Source organism: Sciurus vulgaris (assembly GCF_902686455.1).
Source record: "Sciurus vulgaris genome assembly, chromosome: 9".
NCBI lineage: Eukaryota > Metazoa > Chordata > Mammalia > Rodentia > Sciuridae > Sciurus > Sciurus vulgaris.
This window is the reverse complement of record NC_136469.1, coordinates 101721666-101739089: the sequence shown is the minus strand read 5'-3', so window position 1 is coordinate 101739089 and position 17424 is coordinate 101721666. Positions and strand designations below refer to the sequence as shown.

General features: G+C 36.7%; 1 protein-coding gene across 6 annotated transcripts in view; it reads left to right on the top strand.

Moving 5' to 3' along the window:
- Window positions 1–12128, top strand: part of CEP135 (centrosomal protein 135) — a 71470-nt gene extending 59342 nt beyond the window's left edge. For 5 of the 6 annotated variants that reach the window (XM_079153747.1, XM_079153744.1, XM_079153746.1 and 2 more), the window contains 5 exons: window positions 2–211; window positions 1235–1437; window positions 2434–2538; window positions 5352–5465; window positions 9883–12128. In XM_079153747.1, the coding sequence (XP_079009873.1) occupies window positions 2–211; window positions 1235–1437; window positions 2434–2538; window positions 5352–5454 (621 nt within the window). In that variant the 3' untranslated portion in view covers window positions 5455–5465; window positions 9883–12128. Of the gene's footprint in view, window position 1; window positions 212–1234; window positions 1438–2433; window positions 2539–5351; window positions 5466–9882 lie in introns of those variants that run through there. The other variant, XM_079153750.1, reaches the window with a different exon arrangement.
- The last annotated feature ends 5296 nt before the right edge of the window (window positions 12129–17424 follow it).

Genomic DNA, 17424 nt, shown 5'->3' with positions numbered 1-17424 from the left:
GCACGTAAATGCCCATCATGCTTATGAATCTCAGATCTCATCAATGGCAAAAGCCATGGCTAGATTAGAAGACGAGCTGAGACGTCAAGAAAATGAGAAAGCAGCAGTGTTAAATGATTTGTCTTCTGTTAGGGAACTTTGCATTAAGCTTGATTCAGGCAAAGATGTTATGACCCAGCAATTGAATTCTAAAAGCCTTGAGTTGGAAAGGGTAAGAACTAAAGAGAAGTTGTGTGGGCACACTGTTTTCTGGAGGCTTACTCTAATTGTTTTACTTTGCCATTCGCTACCCAGTATATTTGTTCCCCTTTATAGCAGTCACTTTTGATGACAGGATGTTGTTTGTTTTGGTTTGGTTTTTGTTTGTTTATTTTTTGGTACTGCAGTTTGAACCCAGGAGTGCTTTGCCACTGAGCTACATCCCAGCCCTTTTTGGTTTTTTTTGTGGGGCTTTTTGTTTTGTCTTTTGAGACAAGGTCTCACTGAGTTTCTTAGGGCCTTGCTGAGGCTGGCCTTGAACTTACGATCCTCCTGTCTCAGCCTCCCGAGTTGCTGGGATTATAGGGGCGAGCCACCATACCCACCTAATGACAGAACATAGACGAAATTGACTCCAGGATTCTTTCCAAGATTTCTTGGGCAAACGTAGTGATCAAATTAGGTGTTCTCTGTTTTGGAATGGATGGGTATTTTGAGATTATGAATTTTCTCACTATAGCTTAGAAGCACATCCCAAACAATCTCTCTTTGTTTAAAGTTAGACTTCAGTGCTAAAACTTCCCATTCCAAACCAAGGTGTTACTTTAAACAGCCTAGGTATGTTTTCAAACATGAGTGTTTTCGATTTTTACTCATCTAATAGTGTGTTTTCAGGTACTAAAAGTGACAATACTGGCTTGACTCTATAGTCAGCAAGTATATTGAATAGACCAGAGGACCTTATGCTGATGGGGTGGCTGCATTTTAGGATTTTACGTTAATGACCCTTTCTTGACAAGGTAGCATGAGTAAAAACTGTTTGAGGGTTGGAGAATATCTTATAGCCAAATAAGTCCTTAGTAAAAGTAGCAAAGATTATTTTAAAATGAGATGTTTTTATAATTAAATGATTTAAAATATTTAACCAATATTCCAAATGAAGCACAGGATGGGTAAATAGTTCTGCAGAGCTATATTGTCAGATAATTTTTCAAAGTCTAAAATTATACTGAATTAATCTTTGTTTTTCCTGTAGGCTGTGGTAGAATTAGAAAATGTAAAGTCAGAATCAGAACTGTTAAAAAAACAACTGTCAAGTGAGAGACACACGATTAAAAACCTTGAATCATTGTTGGCTACAAATAGAGATAAAGAATTTCATACTCATTTAACCTCACACGAGAAGGATACAGAAATTCAGCTACTTAAGGAGAAGTTAACCCTTTCAGAAAGCAAAGTGTAAGTGTCATAAATCAACCTAAGTGAGAAAAGTACTTGTTAAATATAATTGTTTAATTTGGGGGGAGAAGGGAGGGGTGTCAAAGTGTGAATGGTGGTAGAAAAACCAAAATATTTGATGTATCTGTCTCCTGCTTTGGAAATTCAGAAGAATAGCTCAGGCGAGACAGTGTTTGGAAATGTAGGCTTGGGTATCTTCACTGCCAAAGTGGTACCCAGTAGGAGTGAGTGACAAGGGTAAACTTTAGGCAAATGCCCAAATGTGAGTAATGAACAGAGACTCAGTAGAGGAGAGTGTCAGTTTGGGAAAATGGATCTGTATCTCAGCTGTGGATGAGGAAAAGACTTAGAAAAGGCAGGGATTTGACCCTTGTAAGTGCATTGGTTATCATTGGGGAGACTGATGATGACATCATCTTAGAATGGAGAGGTGTGGGCATGTTTGTTGGGAGAGGGGAGAAAACCCAGAGTAGAGTACAAGTGGAAGAATGGGCTTTTAAAAGAAGTTTTAAAATCTTTATGAGGCAAGAAGCATGAAAGAGGGCTGGGGTGTGGCTCAGTGGTAGAGTGCTTATCTAGCACATGTGAGACCCTGGGCTTGATCCTCAGCACCACATAAATAAATAAATAATATAAAAAGGTATTGTGTCCAACGACAACAAAAAAGATATTTGAAAAAAAAAAAAAAACATGAAAGAACAATGAAGATATGTCTTGGGGTTCATGTCGTGTTCAAATTTGTTTCCCCAGCACTACTGCAGTACCTGTCACATACTAGAAGCTGTCAATGATAAGTAAATTAAGTGAATGATAACTTTGTGTTAGAAGTTTTAGAAGTTTAGAGAATTATTATTGAAAAGTCTTGATCTTCTATTTTTCTGTCCTTAAGCACCACCTCCATATGTTTGTTGATTTTAGAAAAATACCTATAGCACTTGACTCTACAAAATGAAACTTTTGTTATTTATTTCTGTGATCTTTAAATTTGTTTTTAAGAACTAGTCAAAGCCGCGAAAATACCATGCTTCGAGCTAAAGTGACACAATTACAAACAGATTATGATACTCTGAAAAGGCAGATTTCAACTGAAAGATATGAACGGTAAGAAAAAAAATTTTAGCACCAGTGTTTATTTTTTTGAGGTTTGTTTTTGTTTTTGTTTTTGTACCAGGAATTGACTCAGGGACTCTCAACCACTGAGCCACATCCCCAGCCCTATTTTGTGTTTTATTTGGAGACAGGGTCTCACTGAGTTGCTTAGGGCCTTGTTAAGTAGCTGAGGCTGGCTTTGAACTTGTGATCCTCCTGCCTCAGCCTCCTGAGCCTCTGGGATTACAGGCATGTGCCACCAATGTTTTTATGTGTTCTCTATTCTGTCCCAAACAGGATTTAATATGGTTTGCAAACAACAAATTTTGTTTTCACATTAATATGTAAACTCCCTTGGTAATTCTTTCTTTCTAAAAGGCAACAAATAATGTGAAAGATAACACCCCTGCAGTAAATAAAATAACAAGTGTTGTATCAGTATTTCCTGAGGCATTCCACAGGGCAAAAGTAGAACATTATTCCAGAGGGTATAGATAGGTAGTCAACATCAATTCCTCCAAGAGCCCCCAAAATATGGCCCAAATTAAAAGCTCCCATTACTAATCATGAATGTGATGACAGTGATCATCAGAAGAGCAGTTTATAAATGTTTGCAGAACCCTACGTGTGTGTCTGTTAATTCTACCAACAGTCTCTTCTGCCTATATTATAGCAAACTTAGGTCACACAGTTGTTAAGTGACGGAGCCAACACTGAAACCCAGGAGAATTGGTCCAATTCTAAAGACCGTGCTCTTAACCTCCACAATTTATATTCCTTACACCTTAGTAATTTTCATACTCCTATTTTGGTTCATTTGCTTTATGTTGAAAAATTCAATCCCCAAATGTTATAAACAGAAATGAGATCTGATTTAAGAATTAAAATCAGTCTTAACTTGTGTGTACTAAAATTTCATGGGGTAGCAGAATAATCTGAGGGAGAAAAATCTAAGAAAGTTCATTTGGGAGAGTAGCAATGAAAAAAGTTTGAGAAACACTGAACTAGGTGGAAATCCTCAATCCTGAAGAACTCAAGGCATAGACTTGAGGTCTTGGCCATAGACTCTGAATTGCCCACAAAGGAAATGGCAGCATAATCATGACACTTGCTCTGGGGGCAGACCCAGAACCAGGGAAGGAAAGTATAACAGAGAAAATGGACTTTGGTTTCTGACGTTTGCGAATTTTGAGAAAGGAAGAAGGAAGAGGGCTAGTTTTATAGGCATTGAGAGATGGAAAGGAAGCGGCAGAGGAGGAAACACCTTGAAAGCTCTTTCCTCTGAGGGGCAAGCATGGTCCTAGGACTTAAGTGAAAAATTAATGAAGTGCAGATAATACACGACTATCCCTTACGCAAAAGTTTAAATGGTTGTTTTTAAATTAATGGGAAGAAGATCACGTTTACACACCTAAAATCAGGAGGTTATTTGCCATGTAAGGGTGATCCAATAGGCTAGCACTGAATATATTTTAGTGTTCCTATCCTTCTATATTCAGTTTGCTGTAAGATTTAAAAGAACCTGCTATTATGAAGTGTGCCCCTTCATGACAGTCTTGATATTGTTTCCATTAAAGGCCAGGCACTATACCATGTGCTAAGAATACCAGTTAAATAGGGAAGACAGATAAATAACTGACTCTCGGGGGCCCATTATAATGAGGGAGACAGACTTGTACATAGACATTTAAAAACATTATGTAGTTGTGGGTGTAGAAGTGAGTATAGGATTTGATTGGCCCACTGGGGAATGAAATCTGCCCTAGCCTAGATGAGTAAACAAGGGTCAATTCTGGGTGTGTTGGGTATGTTAGGTACCTGTGGACTGTCCAGCGGAAACTCGTGTGTGGATCTGAAGCACAGGAGAGAATGTAAACCTAGCTCAGAGAGCACCACCATGTGAAATACAGGCAGAAGAAAAGGAGTCAGTAAAAAACTGAAAAATGGCTGTGTAGGTAGAAGGAAAATCAGGAGATGGTAGTGTCAGGAAAGCCAAGAGTGGTTAACAGCACCAAATCCCCACAGAAGGGTCACGTCAGGTGAGGAACTTGCTTGCTAACATGGAAGTATTTAGTTTTTAAGAACACATTAAACAAGATTTGACTTTTTTTTTAAGTATAAATAAAGAATAAAATTAAAATGATAAGTTCTCCCTTCCACTGTTAGCATTTTTAGTCATGTGTTTATGTATGTGCCTAATGTGTCTGTCTGAATGTGTACTTAGTATTTTTGCTAAATATTTTGGGAGCATTTTATTTCTAAGATATTATTTTAATGATGTCCTGCAGCATGATTATAGGATAATTGCTTTGAACAGTTTCTTGTAATGCATATTATTTTTAATTGAAATATTTTACCTAACACAAAATTCTCTAAAGATAATAGGATTTAAATTTAGTAGAAATACTAAGGCAAGGCATAGTGGTGTAGTCTCACCTATTTTGGAGGCTGAGGTGGAAGGATCATTTGACCAGCCTAGGCATCATACTGTGATCATACTGTGGAACCCTTTCTGGGAGAAAAAAAAAAAAAAAAAAAACAGAAAATATAATATAAATTTAATAGAAATACTAGTTAATTAGGGATAGGGATATAGCACAGTGGTAGAGCACTTGCCTAGCATGTAGATTCAAATATAGATTGCGTGACATCCTGCATTCATTCCCCACTACCATTAAAAAAAAAAAGAAGAAAAGAAAAAAGAAATACTAATTAAATTAATTAAGTAGATAACATTAATTAAAAACACCTCATATTTGCATATGCCACTTTTGAGTTTTCTTAGTGCTTGAATATAATCTATCTCACTTGATCTTTACCCACAGAGAACGAGCAATCCAAGAGATGCGTCGCCTTGGTCTTCCTACGCCACCCCTTAGTTCTACTCTGAAGTCTCCTTTACAGTCTCCTGAACATATAAATGTATAGTTATTAGAAAGGTAGGTTTACAACACCAAGGACAGGCAAAACTAATCTGTGGTTATAAAAATTCAGGTAGTTTTCTTTGTCATGGGAGGGGAAATTGCCTGGAAAGGTGTTCAGGAGAACTTCCTGTAGTAATGGAAATGTTCTGTTTTGGTGGTGGTGGTTCTGTCAATATCTACAATTACACACACTCATTAAACCAAACATTCTTGGCACATGCATTTTATTTTATGTCATGTAGCTCAGTGTAGATTACTTGCCTTGCATGCACGAGGCCCTGGGTTCAATCCCTATCACAACAAAAGAGAGAGAGAGAGACAAAGCAACAAAAATGCCAGATAATGAGTCATCATAGGGAGGTATTTGATAAAGTACAAAGTTCAGGATGCTAATAATAGCTGGGATAGGGATAGGGATATAGCACAGTGGTAGAGCACTTGCCTAGCATGTAGATTCAAGTATGGATTGCCTGACATCCTGGATTCATTTGCCACTACCACAAAAAAAAGAAGAAAAGAAAAGAAAAGAAAAAGACAAAGGATTGCATGTGGCACAGTATATTCAATTTGGCAGGAATGTCAGGTCATGGGGGGATATAGTGAGGGAGGAGGAAAGTTTGGAAAGTAGAATTGGAGTATACAAAGTATCTTGAATGTAAGGACTAGAGATTGTAGACTTTATTCTGTAAATCAGGGGAGCCATTAAAGGTCCTCCTGTCTATAAAATGGGTACAAAAAAGGGGATAAGATGAAAGAATTGTTTTTGATGGGTTAACATCACAACCATGTTTGAGCCATATTGGAAAGAGTAGAAACCAGAGGTAAGAAGATGTATAGGGGTTTGAAAAAGAATAGTATAAGCAGTTCAAAATCAGTATTATAATATTGAAAGCTAGGTCAGAATTTTTTTTAAAGTAAATTTTAACATACTTATTTCAAGATGCCATATCTGTACAGCTCAATGAATTTTCAAACTGAGCCTAACTAACTCAGGTCAACAAACAAAATATTACCTCTTGTAATATTGGTACTGTCTTCTAGTCATTAGCCCTGCTCTGAAAGTAACTGTCTTCACTGTCACATATATTCTTTTTGCCTGTTTTTGGACACTTTATAAATGAAAACTTACATTTCTGGCTTCTTTTCCTAAACAACACATTTGTGAGATTTGTCCATCCAGTTATGTGTACTTGTAGATCATTCAGTGTTGTTGCTGCAGAATGAAATACCCTCGTGTGAACTTGCCACAGTTCATTTATTCATTCTGCTGTCGGTAGACATTTGGTGTAGTTCCCAGTGTGGACTTAGGAAGTACTCTGGGTATACACTTAGGGTAAAATTGCTGGGTCACTGAATGTGCATATGCTCAAGCTTATGGCAAAACTGTTTTCCAGAGTAGTTGTAAAGAGTTAGGATACATTTGACCGATGTTCATAGGGATGTGCTAATTCATTGAAAATGGGAATGAATGAGAAAGGAGCATGAGTCAGATCCAGAGTTTGACAGGTAGTGACTGAACACAGACTCCTTGACAAAAATAGTTGCATCAGTCTTCTTTAAGTCAATGCGTTTCTTTGCCTCTTTTTAATAGAAGTACTATATATATAGAAGATAGTGAACATTTGCTCAAGGACTCAGAATCGTCATTATGAACATTAATTTTATGTGCTGTGCTTTAACATAACATACTGATACCCAGTGTTTGTGGGGCTTAGGTTTAAATAATTCCTGATTGATTGCCTTTATGTTTATTTGGTTAAAACATTTATTTTCCTCTTTCACTCATTCTGAGTTCTGTGTTCTAATGACTTCTAAGTTGCTGTGTTACTTTGAATGTGCTTAGGTGGCAGTTCACCTTCTTATTATAGAGCCTTGTACAGTGTGACAAATGTTTTCTCATACTTGATTGACTGTTTTGATCAGAATTTGGCAACCTAGAGTCTGCAGGTCAAATCCACCCCACTTCCTGATTTTGTAAATTAAACTTTGTTAGTGCATAGCCATGGTTTACAAACTGAGAATGCTTTTGTCCACAGCAGCGTTGAGTAGTTGTGATAGACCCTATGTCCTGCAAATCTAAAATATTTACATCTAGCTCTTTACATCATGTAAGCTCTAGAAATTCACCTATAAGCTGTGAGGACATAATCATGAAAAGGCAAATAATTCCTTGGTTTTATGAAAATTAGACTTGACCTTGAAGACCCCCCTAAAAGGGTTTTGGGAAACCTCAGGGATCCACAGACTTATGCTTCAAGAACCACTGATAGAGAACATAGTGGAATCCTGCAATCCCTCAAGCTGAGATCAATTAGAAAACTTGTTTCTAATGATTATAAAACATAACATGAATTTTGCGATTTTAACTTTTTACGTGTAAAACTCAGTGACGTTAGTTACCTTCACAATGTTGTTTGGACGTCACCACCATTTCTAAAACCTTTCCATTACCTCAAACAAATTCCCATACTCCTTAAGCAATAATTCTTCACTTCTCATCCCCTGGAAACTTCTCTTTTTTTAATATATTTTTTTTTTAGTTATAGATGGGCACAATATATTTATTTATTTATTTGTTTGTTTGTTTGTTTGTTTGTTTATTTATATGTGGTGCTGAGGATCAAACCCAGTGCATCACACATGCTAGGCACAAGGTCCAGCCCCTGGTAACTTCTAACTTACTTTGCTATCTCTATGAATCTTCCTATTGTAAATTTTTATATAACTGAAACAATAGACAATTTCCTTATGTGCCTGGCTTATTCTGCTTAGGATATTTTCAAGGTTCATGCATCTTATAGGATGTACCACATTTTATTTTTACCTTTTCATCAGTTGAGGACGCCTGGGTTGTTTCTACATAATGGCTATTGTAAATAATGCTGCTGTGAACATTGATGTACTAGTATCTGGTTTTGTTCCTTTTCAAGTTTTTTGGCATATACCCAAGGAGAATTTCTGGTTCACACGATAATTCTGTTTAACCTCCTAGGAGCTACCAAACTGTTTCCCACTCACTGCAGTAATTTACGTTCCCAGTATCACTGTTAGAAAGGTTTCCTTTCTCCACAGTCTCATTAACACTTGTTATTTTCTGCTTTTTAAGTTATAACCATCCTATTGAATGTGGAAGAAAACTTTTACAACAGTTAACAAATCCATAATTTTTAATTTGGTTATAATTCACAATTGATTTTCAAAATATCCTAATGAGATTTTTGACTAGTAATTCATTTCTATCTACATTTTCTAAATATTGTCACCAAAACTAATTTTAAAGAATTAAAAAAAAAAGAATTTCCCCCATGTGCACTCAGAATTAAATTGCTCAGCCATGAAATAATTTCTTAGATTAGTGTTTCCATCAGTAGTTAAAATATATATTCTAATTTTCTTACTTTTTTGACTGCTGTATCTGATGCTCAATATTTAAGATAGAAAAACACTAAAACGTTTTTATACTTTCACACACCCTCAGCATAGCACTTTTGACACCACATACTCTGTTGAACACCAACTGGATGGCCTGTCATTTTCTTCTTACTCTTCTACCTGGAAATAGTGTCAGGTCCCACTGGGAAGGGGTTCAGTGCCATAAGGTTGCTTTATCCCACTCCAATGCCATTTGTAAGCCCTAGGTTGTAACCTGTGCTTCTGACCTACCTAGTGTAGGTCCAGTTTCCCACTGCCTTTTTCCCTAAGTTCAGTTAATTTGCTAGAGTGGCTAACAGAGCTCTGGGGACACTCTTTACCCATTACAAAGGATACACATCAACAGGCAGGTGGAAGGGCGAGTTGTCGGGGAAGGGATGTAGAATTTCTGTGATCAACTCCAGGCATCTCTAAGTATTCAGCTTCTGGAAGCTTCCCAACCTAGTCCATTTGAGTTTTTATGGAGGTTTCATTACACAGGTGTGAATGATTGGATCATTCATTATTGGTGATCAACTCCACCGTCAACTCTTTTCCCTTCCCAGATTGTACCTTGGTCTTCCTGGCATTGGCCCTATTCAGAAGCTATTTAGGAGTCCCCCAGCCACAGTCATCTTGTTACTATACAGAGGACACTACTATCACTCTGGAGATTTCAAGGAGCCATCTGCCAAAAAGCAGGGACAGAGACCAAATGTGTTTCTTCTTATATCACACTGTCACACATGCTCACTGAGAAAATGTAAAATTCAGAAAAGTATGAATAAGGAAATCAAAATCACTATTTTAAAGTATAGAATCACACTTTTTAATTTGAAGAAGTAGAACAGTATTTTTTAAATATAAAAAAGGTATATATATAACTGGATTTGGGGCATAAGGTTTTATTTGGAGACTGTAATTTATTTTTAAAATGATTGAATTTCAGTTTTTTTGTGGGTATTGAATAAGCTTGTTTATTATTTTTCTCTTAACCCACCTCCCTTCTTTCTCTTTTCAGAATAATGGTTTTCCATGAGTTTCTTTATGGATATTTAAAAGAACACAAGAGTAATGAAATATTTGAAGTACTTGTTCCTGAAAATCATGAACATTGACACAAATTCTACCTCTGGCAACTTTTATTTAAATCACTGAATATTTATGTAAAAAGTTTGGTTGAAAAGAACTCTGTATATTTTCATATATATGACAGAACAAAATATGTATTAATAGTGCTTAACTGATGTGATATGTATATTTTTATTATTCCTGACTTAAATTACTCCTTAAAATGTATTTGTACTGTGAATTAATATAATGTATTGTTCGCATTATGCTTTAATAATCTGTTTCTTAATGAGCCATGATATGTGTGTATATATTTTACAGTACTTGTTTTTAAAGTGTTTTTAGTTTTCATGCCTGTGTTTATAACCAGTATCTTAATCTACTCACAAAGAATTCTCATTTTGATGCTGTGCTGTCATGCTTTTTCCTTCTGAATGTAAAATTAATTATTCATAGATTTGCTGTCTGTCATCAAGGGGAATGTATTCGAGTCTAGTCTTAATATCAGAGGTCTTGATAAAATAATTACCATGTGTCATTAATTATTGCCAACCAGAAGAACTGTGATGGGAAAGATACATTTGTATATTGTGTATAATATTATATTATTTTGACATGTGGGCTCTTCACATAATATAGATTCTATCAAAATCAAGCTTAAAGCTATATTCAGAATTTTGTAAAACAATAGAGCAGAAATTTGGAACACTTTTTCAGTACATAAAATTCGTTCGTGTATTAGCCTAAAATTTCAGAATATGAAAGTATATAAAAGTAAATACATCAAATATTTTGTTAAATTTCCAACATATGTTCAATGAGATTAATTTTTGGTTCTAATCCTGTATGTTGTAACTTACCAGTCTTCCAGAATAGTATGTAAACACTGACCCTGAGGCATAGAAATTGAAAATAGCTTTTTACATTTCATTTTCAAGGTTGTAATTTTAAGGAATTTAGATGTATGCATATGTTAATAAAAAAACAAATACAAAATAGCATGTCAGATACAAAAATGAATCGTGTTTAAACTGTACACATCTGAAGAAAATCCTGTTCTAGCAAATTTCATTATGGTTGAAAAAGAACTTAAAAACTAACAAAAGGAAAGTGAAAGAGCATTTACTTATGATGTATTTTGTTTCCTTGCTGGTTTAATGAAGTGAAGTTCACATGTGTCCCTGGAGGTGGGCAGTGCTCTTTGTAACCCGTGTGCTGTGTGTGCTCGGGGCGTGACCTTGGCAGTACTTCAGCGTGTGCCTGGTGTGGGGTGGCCTACTTTCACACCATCTCTGTAATTTTATGTATCTTATCTCTGAGTGCATCCATGTATTATAGCAAGAAGGGAAGTGGGACTATTTGCAATGTCATGTGGAAGATCTTTTAATAAATACTTGTAAATAAATGAAAAACATTGTCCCCACCTTTTCCCCCCAAAGCAATAGCAAGACATTAGATATTTCATTTTCAGTGTTTTCTATAATTTTAATTGTATAGCTTGCCATAATTGTTATTTTCATAACCATGATCTTACAATTTATCTTAGAAATTAGTTTTATCTTGAAATACTGATTGTTCTGACATTTTACAGATATTTTAATTTTGCTTTAAATAATTTTAAATTATGGAGCTTGACATAGATTTGCCAATAAACATTCCAATTTATTTTTCTCTTATAAGTATTTGAAATACTTTTATATTAGCAATATTCTTAAATCTAAAATTAAATAAAATTTATTTAAATCAAACTTCATCATATTAGAATATCCCTAAACTAGGTGCCAGGTACCTTTTTTTCCTTTTAACTGACTTTCATTTATTATCCAGTTGGTTCAAAAATAGAAGAAATGAAGTCAAAGTTTCTGTTGATAATCTGTCAACAAAATGCATAAATGTGCACGTATTGTGAGTAGATACATTTTTTCTCACTTGCAAATGTTTTTGTTAAGAACATTAGTTACCATTAGACTATGGTGCCTGCCCTCTACCTTAGAGCAATTCATCAGACATCTTATTTTATACTCCTCCCAATTCTTAGTACCTGATAGTCTGTCTACCATTAATTTTATCATTGGTCTTTTTATGTTAGTATCGTCTTGGACCAATGGTTATTGACTATACCTGTACATTGTAGTTACCTAGAGAATTTTAATGAAAAGTGTCAGAACCCCCACACCAGACCAAATAAATCAGAATCTCTGCAAATGAGTTATGGACTTGCTTTTTTTTTAAAATGTATTAACTCTCTTTAGTTATACAATAACATTAGAATTCATTTTGATATACTTATAAAAGCATGGAATATAATTTGCTTTAATTCAGTCAACTGTACTTCCCTTTTCCCTCCCCTCTTCCCTTTCCCTGTTCCCTTCCCTCTTGTAATCTTTTTGCTATTATAGTTTATTTTTTTTGAGTTGGTGCCTTGTGGATATTCATGAAGGTGAAATTTACTGTGCTGTATTCATATATGTACATAGGAATAGTTAGATCAGATTCTTTCCACTGTTCTTCTCTTATCCTGTTCCTCCTCCCTCCTATTCAATTTCCTTTCTCTACTCCACTGATCTTCTGTTTTGATGGAACCCCCCCCGCCCCCCCCCCCCCACACATGCCCTTCTTTTTCTTCCCCTTATTTTTGACTAGCTTCTACATATCAGAGAAAACATTCCACCTTTGACTTTCTGGTCTGGTTTATTTCATTTAGCTTGATGGTCTCCAGTTTCATCTATTTATTGGCAAATGCCATAATTTCATTCTTTTTATGGCCAAGTAATACTCCGTTGTGTATCTACACCACATTTTCTTAATCCAATCATCTATTGACAGACATCTAGGTTGTTTCATAGCTTGGTTATTGTGAATTGTGCTGCTATAAACACTGATGTGCCTGTATCCTGATTGCATGCTGATTTTAGATCTTTTGCATATATACCAAAGAGTTGGGTAGTTGGGACATATGGTGGTTCCATTCCTCCTTTTTAAAGGAATCTCCATTTTGATTTAGATTCTAAATGTGCAGCCATGGTTAACAATGCTACTTTAAGAAATTGACAAACCAAATTGATTTTGTGACCCACTAGTGAAACTCAACCTATAGTTTTGAAGAACCCTGCTCTGGATCTCATTATTACCTTCAAAGTCTCAGTTTATACCCAGGTGTGGTAGTGTGTGCCCATAGCACCAACTACTTAGGCTGAGGCAGGCAGGTCACTTGAGCCCAAGAATTTGAGGCCAGCCTGGGAAACAGGTAGACCTGATCAAAAACAAAATAACCCTCCATTTCTAGCATCCTACTCACCCCTTTTTCTACATTACTCTGTTATACCTTTCCCAACAATCTGCAATATTACCAGATCTCTGTAAAATTGATTTCCATCATCCTCTCTTTATTTAGCATAGACATCATGGTCCTTGTACATACCCTAAATTTTCTTGTCCCTCTGGAATGAAAACTTGAATCTTGTTTATACCCAAGTCTTCTAACTACTCTGCATCTGTTCCTAAGCAGATGGATGGGACTGGTAAAACAAATGACCACACAACTCTTCACTTGAAGTTCCCGGCTTTAATATCAAAGACTCGGCACTATGTCAATTCTTTTACATTTTTCTGATCAATCCACAATCTATCCCCAGGTATTTCATACGTCTTTATTCAGACCTTTAAATCTCCCTCCTCTCAACTTTTTAATTTTCTTTTTTCTTTAACCTTTCCCTCCCAACATAGAAAACGGAAACTCTCCAAATCCATTAAAATGTATCTGTATCCATATAATTTCCTTTCTTCCTATTGCACTGTGAACTATGTCTATCCTCTGGCTATGTCCATCTATTTGTGACCAGAAAAGAAGTGAAGAAAGTATATTCATATTCAGAACAAGAATCTAGATAATACAAACGAGATACTCGATGCTGGGAAGGAAAGAGAACAAAGGAATATGAGATAAGGTAAAACACTGTCTTGTTGGGAGACTACAGATGACGTTTCAGAAGTCAACAGGAGGCAAAAACACAATATGGGTCCTAACAGTGACCATCACAATGCTAGAACAGTAAACACAGCTTTGTTCCTACAGACACTATTCTGAGCATTTTATACATATTAACAAGAAGCATATGAAGTGTTGTTACCTTTATTCTCCTAATTTTAAAGATAAACACACAGGCAAGAGAAGTTAAATAGCTTGTCCATGGACACAACTAGTAATCAAAGACACCTTAAGACAATTTTAAAGTGATTTAACTTTGAAACCAGCAGAAGAAGAAAATATCTGTACTGGAAAGCAGAAAAATAAAAAATTAAGTAGGTAAATGGAAAATACGAAATGAGGGCCAAAAGAAATCCTTGTATAAAAGGAACTATAAATGGGTAAAACTCCCCAATTGAAAGTCAACTTGGATTTTTTTTTTTTTTAACTTTGACACGTGCTCACACTTTTAAGTTGCTGAGGCCAGCTTTAAATTTGCTATCCTGCCTCAGCCTCCCAGGTTGCTGGAATCACAGGTGTGCACCATCATACTCAGCTCAGATTGGATTTTAAAAAACAACGCTAACTACAAGAGAGAGATACTTGAAATACAAGGCTAAGGAAGTTTGAAAATAAAAGATTCACTAGCAAATAGGGGAACCAAAGAAAAAGCTCAAGTACCAATCTCATTATTCTGACAAGATAGAATTCTAGGGAAAAAAAGGACTAAAAGGTGTTACAGACTGGTAAAAGTAACAATAGAACGAGTTGTCACTATCAGAAGCATATGGCTTTACTTGTATCTATACACAAAAAACTCCACACCAAATAAACTAAACATACACATTTTTTCAAGCATATCTCTAACATCTAATAAATACAGCCAGTTTCATGTGCCTGTAGTCCCAGCTACTCAGGAGGCTCAGGTAGAGGATCACAGGTTCAAGGCCAGCCTGAGCCAACATAGTGAGAGATCCTGTCTCAAAAGAAAAAAAAAAAAAAAAAAAAGAGAGATCATAAGTTTGGGAGTTTGGGAGTTTGGTTCAGTGGTAGAGCCCTTGCCAATCCATGCATGAGACTTGTTCAATCCCTAGCACTCCAAAAAGCAGTGGTAATAGTAAATCATACTATTAGACCACATTAGAACACAAAGGAAATCTCAGATTAAAAAGGATTAAAAATGTAAACTATTTTCTGACCACAGTGTGTAAACTTTTAGAAAGTAAAACTTTGATGTGTTTGGAAACTTCTTTCTTAATGGCTCTTGGGTAAAAATGAAATTCATAAAGGAAATGCAATAATTTAGAATTGTTAATTGAACGATGATGAAAGAACAATCAAAATTGTGAAGCACAGAAATGGCCTAAAGGGAGGAAAACATGACTTAAATTTGTTAACCAAGAAATAAAAACTTAACAAATGAGCAGCATTTAACTCCAAAGGTTAGAAAAGAGCACAGCACCCCCTGCTGCCACTAATACAGAATGGAACCCGCAAAAGACCGAAAAAAAAGAGAGAGGGAACAATTACCATCAACCAAAAGATCAAGATGGGCCCAACTAAGAACTGGCTCTTTAAACAGAGTAATAAGCTTTTTGAAACAAGGGGCATCAAGAAAAAATAAAATTCAAAACAAAAAGAGGAGGAAATAAGTACAAATGCATCAGATACCAAGAATACAAAAATCTGAAGAACGACTACGCTAATACAACAGATGAAATGGATATGTTTTGAGAAAATTTAAAGTGCTGAAATCTGTAACAAGAAATACTATAGAATTCAACTAGAACAATCTATGGTCAAGAAATTGAAAGACAGTGGGTCTAGGATTTGATTTGATTTTACAAGCTACTGAGCTAGCAAATCGATGTTTCATGAATGCTGGCAGAAACCAGGTTACTGCAGGGTTAGATGTAAAGTAATGACTCATAGCACAGCACAGGACACAAGCAGCACTGTTTGCATTGGTGCCTTTGACCGCTACACCCTATGAGGCAATGTAAAGAGGCACAGATAAATGAATGCTCAGTATGCAGAGGTGGCATTCACAGCCAGGAACACTGAGATTAGTGGACCCGCCTCTTTTATAGCAGGCAATAAGTAAGCCTGCTCTTTGCTCTGGTAGACAGCGCCTCAACCCTTGAGGTCGCCCACTGAAAACACAATGCTGAGAAATGACCTGGGCAAACGGTAGCCAAACTAGCATTTTCATCTAAGTATGCCACTCCATTGGTCACCCTGCTTAATCTGGCCAACACAGGCTAGGACCAAAACCTGTTCAACTCATTCACTATTAATTAAAGCTAATTTCAAACAATGACAAAATCCAAACAGCAAGCAACCCAAGCAGCAAGAAGAGGTTAGTTAGCAATGAAAAGGTTAACAGCAACCGAAATCACACCTCCCAGGATCCCAGACACAATCAACTGTCATGGGGAGCAGTGGTGGGTGCTATTTGGACATCCAGGATGTAGTCCAAAGCTAATGTGTTAGACTAGTATGACTCACACAATTCAGGCTGACCTGCTAATCTCTGGTGTCACTGCCAAGGGCGGGGGGGTGATAAATGAGCAAGAAAGCAACGCTCATCCACAATAGACAAGACAGTTGGTGGCTCTCCCACATACAAATGTCTGACACAAAGGGTCATAAAGACCCTCCAGTTTCAGTTGTGTTGTAACTCGATTTGGATCATCATTACATTGCCTAGGTCATCAGATGGGCAGTGCCACTGCATCTTTGCAGCCTTGACAGCCATACATGGCATAACACAAGGCTGCTCGGCAGTCAGGAGAAGCAGATGAATTAGTATCAGATGGAAAAAAGGTGGCGCTGACTGTGTGTTTGTACCTGGGCAAGGTGGAGTCCATGTTTGGGAGCTTGCACTAGTAGCATTAGGTAGAGTGAATGGTTCAGGGGCAGCCATGCCCATGAGTCTGTTTACATAGCACATGGATAGGGATGACAGATAACGGCAGCAGGTCAGATTGCCAGCCGCTGCACTTTCTTGACTCAGGCAAACCATATGACATGTTGCCAAACTGCAGTGTAGGATCTAAGGGACAAAGAGAGTATTCAGTGCTATTGGTTTGGCCCCACTCAAAGAATGCTGATTTGTGGGTTAGCTGATATAAAAGACCAAATAGAATGCCCAAGGGAGGCACATTCTGTCTTCAGTACCAAAAAGTCCAGTAGTGAGCAGCGCTTCCTTTTTGATGGTCTGTCTCCTTGGGTGCAGTATGAATCTGCCCAAACAGGCCAAAGAAACGACATTTGACAAGTAGGCCTCTGACTGACCCTGGGGTCATTGCCACTTCCCCTGGTAAAAGGATAAGAACACCCCGTCAGGGCTCTGCAGCTGTCTCGCCAACCAACAGCATCTCATCTATATCGTGAAAGTTGTAAAAATCAGAATATAGAGGCACGTCAAGTCCTGGTTCACCCCCTGATGACGAATGACAAGGAGTTTGTCCCACTAGCAGATCTCTACTTTTAGCTCTTTCCTGACTGTGATAATCCTCTTTG